Here is a 13,020-nt window from a genome sequence, read left to right on the forward strand (position 1 = left end):
TGTGTGTGGCTGTGTGCTTATGTGCACGTAAATGCAGAAGCCTTCTCTCCTGCTAGATTCTCTGGAGCTGGAGCTAAGGGCAGTTGCAAGTCACCTGAGGTTGGTGCTGGGAGCCACACTCATGTCCTCTGCAGGAGTAGTGGACCATCTTTACTGCTGAGCCCTCTCCAGTCCCCATGCTGGCAATTTTAGTGTGACTAGTAAGTGACGGGAAATGGATGGCTTACACAGCAGTCAGGGCTGGCAGGCAGATAGCAATGGGACATAAAGAGTCCATTCTGTGAGGGATTTCAGGATTCTGGTTATGGATGGAAGCCTAGCATACACTTTTGGAGTTGGGGTCCAGTGGAGTGCACTCAGTGAGTACCTAGTAGTACAGGAGGAGCAACGGGACATTGTCTTGGGTGAAAATAGAGTGAATTCAAGCAGGTGGACTATTTCAGAGAGGGCTGCAGTGAGCAAGAACAGAGACTCCACTGACAGGAGTGACTCTCTGGCAGGATCTGATGCCCACTTTCCCACAAATGAGCTCTTTAGTAACAAGCTGGGAATTCAGTGATGGTGACTGAGTCCTGTCACCTGGCAGTGCTCCCGTGTAGGTGGTGAGTAACCTTCAGGGGATGCCAAAGTTGACCCTAATATGCAGTGACTCAGGAAGACTGCAAAGCTCAAGTTAACAAAGAAAAATTCCATCACCCAAGGAGCAGGCTCAGTGGAGCAAAGTGCCTGGCTAACCTGACAGCTGAATTTGATGTGGAATCCCCCTAAAGGTGGAAGGAGAGGAACAACTCCAGAGAGTGGCTTTCTCCCCTCCTCATGAGTTCCATGGCATACCCACATTCATTCTCAGCCAGGAGGAGTCAGTGTATTACAATGATAACAAACAAAACAATACGGCATTTCACTGTACTATGTCCACTGCAAATGTTAGGGCCCAGTACCTGGTCTTGTGGGAGCCCACAGGGTAATGTGGGGAAATTCAACCCTGAGGATTTAGTTATTTGATGCCTCTGCTCCTCAGCTCCCTGCATCTTCACATCCTCATTGCTGATGCAGTCTGCCCTCCACCTGTTCTCCTTCAGCTCTTAGCCTGTCCTGTCACTCGCTTCGGTTTACATCTTTATTTTTTTTTCCTCTTTTGTATGTAGCCCAGGCTAGCTCAGCATTGACAATCTTCATTTCAGTCTCTCCTATGCTTGGATTATAAGTTTGCCACCAGTTTGATCATCGCTTTATTGAACTTCGCTTTACTTTATAGCATTGGCTTGCTTGGTACTTAGTATGTAGTCCAGGCTGCCCTTAAGCTCAAGACAATTCTCCAGCCTCAGCTTTATGACTGCTGTGCTCACAGATAGGAGCCATCATTCCTGAATCTCTCATACTTTAAGTCATAGGTGATGCAGGGAGAATGTCTGAGACATTTAAGCAGGGGTCAATAAGAAAAGAGAAAAAGTGATGGCTGTGGGTTAAGGAAGAAGAGGCAAGACAGAACACCACCTGGGAAAGACCTAAGGTGATGATGAATGGGAAGGAAGTCCACATGGCCTTGGGACAGGTGGTCAGGACAGCAAATCTGAACCCTAGGCAGGGACCAGATAACAAGGGCTTTGCAAAACCTCTGGACAAGAAATTGGGCACTTGCTCCTTGAGAGAGCTATGAGCTAGGGTTGTCAGTGGGACATGCCATGGTCTGATTATACATTTACCATCTGTCTCATTGTTTGTGAATTTATTTGTTAGCTGTTCACTTACCCATCCATGTAAGCTGCTTGCACAATTCTGGATATTTTACATCCCTGTTGTGATGACTCACACTCCTCCATCCTCAGGTTATTAGTAATAACTGCATTGAAAAGAAGTCTGTTCAAAACTCCTTCTGGTTGACATTGATGTTTGTCTGGCCTAAGGCTGTAGTACCACTAGGATGGAAACTAGGATGGTGTCCAAATGAATAAACGCGTTTCAATTCTGTGTGAGACACTTTAGCATTTGTTCTCCTAACTTTTGACAGTTCAAAACTGAGCCAGCCTTTGAGCCCATGAGGTGGCTCAGCAGATAAAGGCAGTTGCCACCAATTCTCAGTTCAACCCCCAGGGCCTGTAAATAGAAGGCCAGTGCCTCCTTCACATAGCTGTTCTCTGACCACATGTGTGCCCTGGTATGTTCATACATTGCATGACACAAAACTATTCACATGAAATTTAAAAATTATAAAAAGTATAGCTCTTAATCTGAAGGAAATAGGGATTATTGTAACCCAACATAGAGTGACTGGGCTCAATAACATGATGTAGGCTAGTTTATCATGAATGAATATCAGGTTTCACTGTAAAAGAGGTTATGTAAATTTTTCCATCCTGTGGGAAAAAGAAGCCATAAATTAATGCATTTTCTTTTTTTAAGATTTATTTATTTATTTATTTAATGTATATGAGTACACTGTCACTGCCTTCAGACACACCAGAAGAGGGCATCAGATCCCATTACAGATGGTTGTAAACCACCATGTGGTTGCTGGGAATTGAACTCAGGAACTCTGGAAGAGCAGTCAGTGCTCTTAACTACTGAGCCATCTCTCCAGCCCCCAATTAATGCATTTTCAAAGCACCCTGGTAGGAACATCAGGGAAGTAGGACACAGCAGAACATCTCTCTCTCTCTCTCTCTCTCTCTCTCTCTCTCTCTCTCTCTCTCTCTTTCTCTCTCTCTTTCAAGATTTTTTGATGCATGGTTTCCCTCTGTATCCCTGGCTGTCCTATAACTCACTCTGTGGACCATGCTGACCTCAAACTCAGAGATCTGCCTGCCTCTGCCTCCATCATGTGCCACCACCACTCCACCTGAAACCTCTTCTATAGATTTCAGATCTTCTAAAAGTCTTAGCTTCAGGGTTTCAGGGTTGGTGGAAGTTAGCTGTGTGCAAATGCAACTGTACATGTCAGAAGTTGTTCTGTCTGTCACAAAGATGTTAGCTGAGATGCAGGGGTTGGTAGCAAAAGGCGACTGAGGGGACAGGTGGGATTTGATGCTTGCTATGGCTCTTGAAACACAGAGTTCTATCCCTGCACAGTCTCCCTGCAGGATCTCCACAGGGGTGGCTTCAACAGGGAACCACAACTCAAGCTCTGATGACTGAGGTGGACTCAAGTATTTTTTTAAACACATAAATACAAAAGTAAAACGATTCCAAGCAACCAGCAAGATGCTTACTTCATGGTAGATCTCACCTAGTCAATTAGTTGAATTCCAGAAGGTGAGGTTACCTCAGGGACCTAAAAGCCATTAGTCATCACTGTCTGTTCCCTTCCATTTATGAGAGTAGGCCATAGGATTCAGTGAGAGTTATTTCATCTCAAGATGGTAGCCAACTCTGTGAGACACTGAATGCCCATGTCCATGACCCTACCTACCGCAGTAGAACTCTTAAAGGAACAGAACGGTTTGTACCATGTGCTGTGAACTATTTTTATATGCAAAAGTAAAACAGTTGTGTCTCATGTGAATCTTATATGTTCTAAAGTTGTCTAGTGTCCATTAAAATTCTCAGTGTTGGTCACCAGTTTGCAGCATTAGTTTTCTGATCTCCTAAGTGCAGAGGCTGTTCCTGTGATTACTGTGGGACCCCCAGCCTGAATGCTGAGCTTATGGTGGCTTCATGAAAGCTAGTACTATCTTTAAGACTGGTAACATCCTTCTCTCCTCTCTGACAGGAAGTCAGAGAATCTCCTGACCAGAAAGGAAGTTAATGATGTACTAGTCAGGCTTACTCATGTTTTTATGGTTTAGCCATTAAGACGCACAAGCTGAAATCTAGAACTTGGAATCTGAAGACATGTAGCATCCTCCATAAATGGGCTTAAATGTAACTGCCCTGGGGGTTCCTTGAGTATTTGGTGCCTGTGAGTAAATAGCTCAGCATCTCCTTAACAGCAGATTCTCCTAAAAGCTAAGCAAACATTACTGTTATTTTACCTAGGAGGAAATCTAGTTGTAGCGAGCTCTGTGTATGGAAGGTTTGGCTCTGTACCCAGTGCTTTCCTAGGTATCTCTAGACATCCCTCGGGAAGAGGTGGTCTCGGTCACAATGTGTGGCTGCATCCTAGCTCAGTCCATCTTGTTGTGTTTAAGGTAGTTGAGGTTTAGGGACCAACTAGTATGGCTATGAGTAGAAACAGTACTGTGTCCATCAGAGGGCAAGTGCATCTTTGTCATTAGAAGGCTGGTCTTGGCTTAGAGTTCTACCCAGAGCACATACTCTAATGTCTGCCCTCTGTTTTCTCGGTTTGCTGTCTTGTGTCCTGGCCAGAAGTCATGTGGATGGCTCTATGTGAGGAAGGACCAGGAAAGAAGAGTGTGTTTGGGAGGACAGGGTGCCCTAGCACAGAAGCCTGTGGGATTCACACTGTCGGGATCAAGACCTGATCAGACATTGTGTGCTGAGTGCCACAGCTAACCAGAGTGTCTTGTCATTGTCCTCCAGGTCAGTACCATGAATCAGCTTCAAGTCTTCATTTCGGGCCTCATACTGCTTCTCCCAGGTAAGTGAGTCAATGGCTGGGGATGCTGAGAAGGCTAGAGGTGGCAGAAGAGATGACAAGCCTCGGACTTTTGATCATGGGTTATGTAGTGAACAGAGAACCAAGGATAAATTGTAAACTTAACATATATGAGTTTTAAAACTGGTGGCTAAATAAACATTATCCACGGTACATGTAAGGCAAGAAGTTCATGCATGTGAATGACAAGCAACCATGGGTACACATGCAACTATTATTGAATATACATGCAGAATGACTAGTCAGTCTTCATTACATTTTTGTGCCTTTTAATTTATTTAAACAATTATGCAACTTCAAAACATTCTAATTGAATACAGTCCATTAAACAGGCAAAAGAAGGAAGAACATAATTGTCTTCAACACAGGGGTTGTTAGTCCAGGCTAGCCGCAGAGTCCATAGATAGCTGAAGAGCAGTTCAACTTTTGATCCTCCTGTTTCTAAGTCCTAAGAGCTTAGATACCTTATGCAAAAAGTAATATATTTTTATGACCTAATTAAAGTAACATGTATTTAGTTGTGATTCTAGGAAAGGTATTTGGCAAAATCAAATAAAGAGTGTCCCAATAAGAAATGTACTCATTTTATTCAACAAGGAAAGTACTTTCTCAGATCATGTAAAAACTCATAGCTTAGGTCTTCATATAGATGATTAGTGAGTCTCATAATTCATTGTTTTGTAATCTTGTTGCTTATTTTTTTCTGTGCTGGGAATCTAACACAGGAGTTAGCCTAGACTAGCCAAGCATTTTATCATTGAGCTACAACATCAACCCTCAGAGTTGCTTTAAAGGCCGTCTTGGAAGCTATTGGTGTTAGGAATTTTATTCCATCATTTCCATCATTTATAGTTAATTATTTCAGTTTTCAAAATTGCATCATTAAGTGATTGGTTGTATATTCACTAACTATGTTGTCTTTCTTTGCAAGTGTGTCTTGTTCAATTTCTGGGGATGTCACCAACATATAAGAAGGGATCGCCACTTAGAAGGAATTACTTGGTTTTGTTTGTTTGTTTGTTTTGCAGAGGGCTAATCAGAAGGTCTAGATTAAGCCTCAGCCACTCCTGATAATGTCCTAAAATCTTTTCTGTTAGTTTACTTTGAAGTTACTAAGGTTCTGCCATGAAGCCAACAATGCTATATAAACAAGGCCTTGGCTCTGCTCTTTGATTAGGTGATGTGGGGGGGAGGGTAAGTGATTTTGTAGTCTTCAGCACTGTTGGGGAGCAGAGGGATAGGGTCTCCAAAGCTTAGACCTATCTTGAACTCATTAGTCAGGTGAAGCTGGCCCTGGATTCCTCACCTTCTGCCTCTACCTCACAGGCTCTGGGAATACAAGGGAGTTCTGGGTACACAAGGGTTATGCATGCACCCAGCTTCTGAAATAAAAAGTTTTAAATGTATAAAAATAAAACATTTGAGCTGCTCTCTGTAGCCCATTGTAAGACCCCCCCCCAAGGGGACCCTCACCCTAGTCCAGACATGCACGCACCCAAGGACACACGAGGACCGCCTTGATGTAATAACAAAAGGTAGTTTAATGGCGAGGGCCCTCGGGCCAGAACATATCTCATGCAGGAGATAGAGGATCTGACCCCCAGCCCAGGAAACTTGGGATATTTATGGGTAGGGGTTGGGGAGAGCGGGAAAATTTGGCACGGTTACATATGATTGGATATTTCAAACATCCGTTCTCAAGCCTGGTTTCCATCTAGCCCCCATCCCAATTATCCTAATTTACATCTGTATCTTGCTCCTGGGAGAATTCCTTTCAAGTGACTTCCGTTTACCCAGGTGTTTCATTGCCTCTATCTTGGGTCTTTTGTGCCTTTGAAATGTTTATTCAAGCCCTTGGAATGCACCCCAGGGGCAGCTAACACTTGAGTGTAAATTGAAACTCTGAACCTAAGAAACTTTCACGTTGAGACCTAAAATTTCATTTTTACAATTTATTCTCACACCATCACCCAGCCCTCGGGAGTCAGGTAGGAGGATTTTGATTTTAAACCAGATGAGGTGTATGGCAATACCCCATGTCCAAAAGAAACACACACACCGAAGAACACAAAGAAGACGAAAAGAAGCAGGGTGAATATCATACCACAGAATAAGTTGCTTTGTTTACACATGTATTTGTCAAGTAAACACACCAAGGAAGACTATATCAACAGAAAAGATGTTTAGAGTCTCCAAAGTCAAGCTGTAAAAATGGGTTTTTAATATAGGAGGATATGGGAGGGAGAGGCAGCAGAGCTCTGGGAGTTTGAAAGTCAGCCTTTCTGCTGATTTCTGCCGAGAGTTTAGGCCAGCCAAGGCTACAGAGTGAGGCCCTGGATGAAAAGACAAAGCAAGAACAAAAACTAAGTTGTAACTCTTTGTATACCCCCAACAAACACACAGGTACACACACACACACACACACACACACACACACACACACACGAAAACACCAATGATAAGGAAGGGCTGGAGCTGTTCAGCACTTCTCCCTTTCATAAATTCAATCCCACTTGGGTCTCCCATTCCAAACATTTTCTGAAATGAATTAAAAACAGAAGCTTGGGAAAATGTTGAAAACTAACTCCCCCTTTCTTTTTCTCTCCGTTTTTAAAACCACAGGTGCCGTGGATGCTTATACAGTAGTACAGGGGCTGGTAGGTCACCCTGTCACACTTCCGTGTACTTACTCCACACACCATGATGGAAGCGTTCCTGCGTGTTGGGGCCGAGGAGAATGCCACTATTCTTATTGTATAAGGACACTTATCTGGACCAATGGAAATAAGGTCACACATCAGAGGAGCAACCAATACCAGCTAAAGGGAAATATTTCAGAAGGAAATGTATCCTTGACGATAGAGAACACTGTTGTGAGTGATGGTGGTCCCTATTGCTGTGTAGTGGAGATTCCTGGAGCATTCTATTTTGTGGACTATTTGTTGGAAGTTAAACAAGGTAAGTCTTTTTTTGTTTACTTCTTGCAAGTGAACTGAATCCTCTATTCTGTAATTATACCTTAGGACATTAAAACACCCGTTCTCAACACTGTAAGACTGTAACCGCTCTACCCTGAAAAGCAGGCTATGCAGGTGCTGCTGCACAGATGAGCTGCCTTCAACAGTGGTCAGCTGACCTTCTGAGCACAGGCCATGGGTGTAGGTGGAGAGTTCTGCTCTCTTCCCCGCCTTGCTTTAGGTTTTGGGGGTTTGTTTGTTTGCTTGCTTTGGGTTTTTTTGTTTTTTTTGTTTTTTGTTTTGTTTTGGTTTTTGGTTTTTTAACACAGGGTTTCTCTGTGTAAGCCTGGCAGTCCTGGAACTCACTCTGTAGACCAGGTTGGCCTCGAACTCAGAAATCCTCCTGCCTCTGCCTCCCAAGTGCTGGGATTAAACGTGTGCGCCACCACTGCCCAGCTGCTTTAGGTTTTTGAAGTAGGTTTCACAACATATCACAAAACAGTTCTTTGAGACAGGACTGTGTTTCCCTCCAACACCTGCTCACTGGTCATTCATCAGTGTAATAGCTAGAAAGAGGAAGCCTCGAGGCCCTGATCAGAGCTAGAGTTGGGAGGGAGAACATTAGACAGAAACAACACACTGTATGAGTTCATATCTTGATGGGGTATGAAGAAGCTGAGGAGGAAGGGGCAGCTTCTCTGTAAACCCTGGAGAGGAGCTTCATTTAGAGCAAAAATGAGAGAGCACCAGGGAGGAAGAGAGTGACCACTGCCATGGCTGGAAAGGCAGGGCAGACAGAGCATCCTCTTCAGACAACAGCCTTCAAAATGATCTCAGCAGCCCTCCTGAGGATCTGAGCCCAGTCCCCAGAGCACAGGGCAAGTCTGACTTTCATAACCATTTAGTCATGGAAGTGAGTCCTGTCATGTGATTTGTTCACCATAGCACAAGGGACCGAGTACAGATCTTGGTTAGGTCCATAAGTCAGGGGCTGCCGTTAGGACACAGAACAGAAAGCTTCTTAACTGTCTCAGAGAGCAGCAGGGAGGTGTGGCTTGATCTTTTCAGATTGGGATGTGGTCTATAGGTGCAAGCCATGCACTAACAGTAAGAAGTTCATGAAAGCCCTGAATCTGGACTAATTACATTATTATGTTGTGTCTCTGTCTCTGTCTCTCTCTGTCTCTCTCGCTCTCTCTTTCTCTCTCTCTGTTCTGTGTTCTGTTCTTTTGTTATTTGAGACAGGGTTTCTCTGTGTAGCCCAGGATCTTGTAGACCAGGCTAGTCTCGAACTCAGAGATCCGCCTGCCTCTGCCTCTTGAGTGCTGGGATTAAAGGCGTGCGCCACCACCTCTTGGCTTTATTTTTTCTTTTTGTTGGAGATATTCTTATTTTCTTGCACTGACTCCAAGAGGGGTTTTAAAAACTTTCCTGGCTTCTGGTGCCTAATCTCCTTTTACTAAGGGTTTACACTGACAATAGGAATCAATACTAACCTCTCTATAATTCTTCCATTAATAGCATTATCCTGTAATTTCTCTTCTCGTTTTATTATTCATCTATTTGTCTTTTCTGTTTAAATTTATTTTTTAAAACTGTATTTATTATTGTGTGTATATGTTTATATGGTATGTGGCAGGTATACGTACCATGATGAATTTGTCAGAGAGCAAACTTGTAGAGAGAGTATGTGGAGTTCTAGGGATGTAAGTTGAGTGGCCAGGCTTGCAAGTGAAGTGCCTCTACCCATGGATCCCTTTTTCTGGCTGCCTGTGTATTGATTGGCTGACTTTTTTGATTTGAGACTGGGCCTCGCTTTGTAAATCAGGAAGACCTGGAATTTCTTGCCCATGCCTTAGCCTCCTGACTGTTGGGATTATAGGAATGATAGGAATGTGCCCATACACCCTGTTAGGGTGAGGTCCATTCTAATGGAGCAAACAAGGACTTGCCACACTATGCTCAGAGATGATTTAGGGAAGCCAGATGAAGCTGGTAATGGAGTGTGCAAAGAATGATTTCCGAGGCATCACTGGGGAAAGAGAAAATAAGGATTTGAGCATTACCTTACCTCACACATGTGAAACTATATGACTCAGCTGGCTGAAGTTCAATGACTCTGGCCTCCATGTAAGAATAAACCTATATTCATTACACACACACACACACACACACACACACACACACACACACACACACATTACAAAAACAAATCTCTAAAAAGAATGCCGTTGGGAATGTAGAAATTTGTCTAGCATCCCTGAAGCCTTGGGTTCTGTAGCTAGAACTCCAAACAAAATAATAACAAAGTAGGGGCTGAGCTTGGGAATTGTAAACAAATTATAGAAAACATTGTAGTTTGGGAAGGCACTTCTCTAACACATGCTTGCATAACTCCCTGGCATTAGAGAGCCAGCACCAGAAGGAGAGTAGGCATAAATAACATCATAGTATCACATTATTAATTTCAGTTAATTAATTGAAGCTTTTATAAACCTTAGAAACTCGCTACCACGGCAATGCTTACAAAGCCACTCTTGACCACCCACCCAGTGAGTCCATTAGTGAGCCAGAAGCTGCTTCATCTTAGCAACCAAGTCTACATTTTCTCACGGTTTAACCACACTGAGCTTCCTCTTCCGGTATCCTAGGACCCCCATCAGCTCCTCCGCACTTTCCCATCTATCTACCTGGGAAATAAAATGCACCAGAGCAAGAAAAGAAAACTCCTGCACTGGTTGCTTCTTCCCTGTTTTTTTTTTTTTTTTTTTTTTTTTTTTTTCTCTCACAGTGATCATCTGCCTAGATTTTCTGCAGGCTTCCTTTACTGTCCAGGGAGAGTTTGTATTATGCTCTAGCCTCTGTCCATATATTAGATTGGGTCAGGCAACACAATCTAAGAGCCTTGGGGCAGACTAGGTTATTAATACACCTGTGAATAGCTGTATAACAACACAGCCACACCCACTGCTGGCTAGGTTGTCAGCAGTGACTTTCAAACTTTTTAACAGAAGTGCTTGCTCCTGAACACCTATTTTTAGGTTTCTGAACCAAAACCACTTATTATCTGATCCTCTATAGGAAAGCTCCTGAGTGAGATGGCTCCATGGGGAAAGGTGTCCACTGCTAAGCTCGATGACCTGAGTTCAATCCCTGGAACCACATGCTCAGATGAGAGAACCAACCCTGAAGATCCCCATACCAGACATCACACAAAAACACAAATACGCAAATAAATAAATCCCTAGGCACAGTAGAAACAATGTAATTGTTTTCTTATTTCAAAATTAAAACACATTGGATTAAGGGATTTCACTGTATCCCCCATAAAAAAGATTTTCAAAGCAACTGTTGCTTGTTCCTGAGGTTTTAGTTCGTAGGTAGGGCAGTCAACACAGGCAGGTTACTTACAGGAACCACATGTCTGCTGACACAAAAGAGCCTGAGTGTGTCCCTGACTGTTTCCTTCCAGCACCATTTTGCCTCAGCTCGTCTTGGAACTCTGCACCCTGAGACCAGCAGTAGCTGTTTGGATGCTACCATCAGGTCTGATGCTGTTGGTTTGTGAGCTGCAGTTTGAACATGCCTAATCTAAAGCTCCCCATCTGCAGTGCTCCACAATCTGACACCTTTTGAGCATGGATTGATAATGTACCGGCAAAATTCAACACCATGATCTATCCTGTGCAGAATTATCCACAAATCATAACCTTACCTTAAGCTATATATGTGAAGTGTAGGCATGTGAACAATGCTAGCTCAATCCACATTTACACTTGTGCCCCACCCATAAGATAGTATCTTTATGCAAATATTCCAAAGTGTTAAGAAAGATTTAAATTCTGCAATTCCTTGCCCCAAGCATCTTTGGATAAGAGATATTTATCCTGTCTCTCTTAGATTGCAAGAAAACATAGAACACGGTGTCCACTTTCTACCAAATGGGCAAATCTCCATTGTGTGGGATCTACATGCTAAGATGCAAGGTTGTATGGTGTGTCCTTTCAGGACTGACTGAAATGAGAATGCTGGGCCTGGAAACTGTGGGTGAAGTCAGTCACCACTGAAAAGAGTTCCAGCCCTCCTACTTTCTCAGTTCACAGAGATAATTAGAGAACTGAGGATCTGACACCTGTCATTCATAAATAGTTTCCATGGGAACATGGGCTCTGTTGTCATCCATGCTGTCAGTGAAGCTGCCTCCTATAGGTGAGCCTGTCTCCACTGCCCTGTCACATCTTGGTCAGTGACAATGGACAGAAGTTTACAAGACAAGCCTCTGACATGGGACAGACTCTCACTGGTGCTACAACAGAAGCTCTTGTCTCTTCCTGCTTGACTGATCCTTGCTTTCATCTTGATTTTCAAATCCAGAAATTCCCACAAGTCCTCCAACAAGACCCACAACTACAGGAAGACCCACAACTACAGGAAGACCCACAACTACAGGAAGACTCACAACTACAGGAAGACTGACAACTATTTCAACAAGATCCACACATGTACCAACATCAACCAGAGTTTCTACCTCTACTTCTCCAACACCAGCACACACGCAGACTCACAAACCAGGTAAAACCCAATGTGTACCAGAGCCCAGAGTCCTTCTTATAAGGGACAGGAGGACAGTAGTGTTTGCTCTATGACACAGTGTTCATTCTCAGACAACTGTCTGATATAGCTGTGGTCTGTCCCTATTACATAGTGACAGGAAGTGACACAGAGTCAGGAAGTTGGTGGAGGTTAAGAAGTTAGAAAGTGGCTGAGACTTTGTCCCTGTTCACTTGAATTGGAAACTGTTTCTTCTGCTCCAGGGACAGGCCTCCTGCTGTGGACACTGATATTTGGAGACTTTGTTCTCTTTTCACATGTTTGTAGGAAATGGCTTCAGACCACTTACCATTAAAAAGAAGCAGTGAATGCCTTGTATAGTTTTAAGTATCTTTTAATTCATTCATGTACCATGAAAAGTTCAAAATATATCCTTGGTAGGGGTGAAAAAAAAACTCACATCATATTTGAAGGCTTTGAGAAATCACTTAACCCGCTCATGCTTTTGAGTGAGGCTATGAAGTTCATATTTCAAATTGCCTAGTTCAGATTCAATATTAATGGGTAGTGATGTGACTTATGAATGGGAAAAAACCTGTCATCCTGAAGGCAAGGTTAAGGCAAACCTTCTACATCTAGGAGTGAAAGAATCTATGTTCGAGAGGTTCTCAAAGCTCCCTAAAAACCCATCCATGCTATGCTTCCATTCTGACAAGCAGAAGAAGCCTCAGAGCTCTTTTGATAGAGACAACTGATGGGAGGTATTGATTCCCCTCACCTCTCTTGGCCTGCATATACATTCAAGCAGCAGAGCCCTGAAGGACTGGGCGACAGGCCGAGCTTGCAGAGGCCCCTAGGCTTTACCTAGGATTTTAGAGCACAGGATTTGTGGGAAAACCCACTTTGTTCCAGGTAGCTGCACACACTAAGAACTCTGAGACTCTCTCAGGATTGACC

The 13,020-nt window shown here is 43.4% G+C and overlaps 2 protein-coding genes across 6 annotated transcripts in view; one reads left to right on the forward strand and one right to left on the reverse strand.

Annotated features, from left to right (window-relative positions):
- Positions 1–13,020, reverse strand: part of LOC117711422 (hepatitis A virus cellular receptor 1 homolog) — a 99,822-nt gene that overhangs the window by 59,990 nt on the left and 26,812 nt on the right. The window lies entirely within an intron of this gene.
- LOC117711531 (T-cell immunoglobulin and mucin domain-containing protein 2-like) overlaps positions 1–13,020 on the forward strand; it is a 38,880-nt gene that overhangs the window by 12,390 nt on the left and 13,470 nt on the right. For 4 of the 5 annotated variants that reach the window (XR_013111322.1, XM_076936996.1, XM_034507254.2 and 1 more), the window contains exons 2-4: positions 4,480–4,537; positions 7,178–7,513; positions 11,887–12,084. Coding sequence is in view for 4 of the 5 variants with exons in the window: in XM_076936996.1 (XP_076793111.1) it covers positions 4,489–4,537; positions 7,178–7,513; positions 11,887–12,084 (583 nt within the window). In the remaining variant the exon portion in view is untranslated. Of the gene's footprint in view, positions 1–56; positions 201–4,479; positions 4,538–7,177; positions 7,514–11,886; positions 12,085–13,020 lie in introns of all 5 variants that reach the window. The other variant, XM_076936995.1, reaches the window with a different exon arrangement.

The sequence above is a fragment of the Arvicanthis niloticus genome, chromosome 6 (genome assembly GCF_011762505.2).
Source record: "Arvicanthis niloticus isolate mArvNil1 chromosome 6, mArvNil1.pat.X, whole genome shotgun sequence".
Classification (NCBI taxonomy): Eukaryota; Metazoa; Chordata; class Mammalia; order Rodentia; family Muridae; genus Arvicanthis; species Arvicanthis niloticus.